At 51.5% G+C, this 1,263-nt stretch overlaps 1 protein-coding gene across 1 annotated transcript in view; it reads left to right on the forward strand.

The window, feature by feature from the left end:
- Positions 1 to 138: 138 nt before the first annotated feature.
- LOC112506205 (mucin-2-like) overlaps positions 139 to 1,263 on the forward strand; it is a 6,312-nt gene continuing 5,187 nt past the window's right edge. Inside the window, exon 1 of the mRNA XM_025110223.1 lies at positions 139 to 1,193. Within this exon, the coding sequence (XP_024965991.1) occupies positions 139 to 1,193 (1,055 nt within the window). The remainder of the gene's footprint in view (positions 1,194 to 1,263) is intronic.

Here is a 1,263-nt window from a genome sequence, read left to right on the forward strand (position 1 = left end):
CATGTACTTTCAAGGACACTTGCATGTAGTTGTGGGTGGTTTTCTATGCTTCCATCATCGTTTACCTATGAAAAAAGGGGGGGAAAAGACTTCACTTTTAGTTTTATGTTTTACTATTCACTTCCTTCTCTTTTTCTCATGGCACGGACGAGAAACAACCCCGCCGGCCGGCCACCATTCCGACCAACTGCTCGTCGCTCATCTCGACGGCCGACGACCGGCGACACTCCCGTTCCGACGATGCATCCGTCAACGCCTCTCTCACCGGACCCCATTGCGTTCGCTCCACCGGCGCAGGAACCATCCACCACCATCACCGGTCCACCCACCACCGTCACCGTCGATTACGACGAGTTTCACGCCGTCGTTACCCCGGTATGTATTGCTCCTACTCCTCCCCTATTCTCCACCGTTTTTACCCCATCCACCATAATACACACTAATCCAACCCCCGGTGCCGGTTCGTCTTCTGTGCGACCGTCGGCCGCCGTGGCGCCTCCTCCAACCGCCCCAACACCACGACCCATTTTCCTAGCCCTAACCAATCCACCCTCTATGACCCCTCTATCTAATCCCCTCCCACAACCGATTAACCAACCGCCCACTCAACCGCCCCCTATTGCCCTTCCCTCCACACCATTCGACCCACCCACTGTCCACGATTTCGACCTCAATACCTTGGGGGAGGAGTTTATTTTTTATTTTGAAGCCACTACCTCCATTAATCCTGAGGATTTGTTTCCCTTTTCTGTTCCTGAAGCCTTACCACCACAGCCCCCTGTGACTCAACCAGTGACTACACTTCCTAGTGAGGAACTCCCAGTCACTGCCCCCAGTGGGCAAACTGTGAGCACAGACACATCCTCGGGAAGTATTGCGAGTTCCAGTTCCGAGTCTGCCATTCCTCAACCAGTAACCAAACCCGTTTCTGAGGATAGCGATTATGAAGATGAGATGGTACAGGACTTGGCCAATGATGCTGATATGGCTTGGGAGGAGGATGTGCAGGAAGTTCTTGAGGAGGAAGTCCCAGAAGAGGCAGTGCAAGAGGATTTGGAAGTTGACATTCCAGATGATGAAGAAATTGTTGTTCCCAAGCGCAGGCCTTCGACAAAACGGAAGGCAGCAGCCAAATCAGGAAAGCAGCCGGCAAAACAAAAGAAGAAGGAAAGGGTGGTACCATTTCTGGACAGGTACAATAAAATCAAAAATAATAAAATTCTTTTAGAGCGCGCTTTTGACCCCCGGTTGGTCGATAATTTT

The sequence above is a fragment of the Cynara cardunculus genome (genome assembly GCF_001531365.2).
Source record: "Cynara cardunculus var. scolymus isolate 2C chromosome LG 2, CcrdV1, whole genome shotgun sequence".
In the NCBI taxonomy this organism is placed as follows: Eukaryota; Viridiplantae; Streptophyta; class Magnoliopsida; order Asterales; family Asteraceae; genus Cynara; species Cynara cardunculus.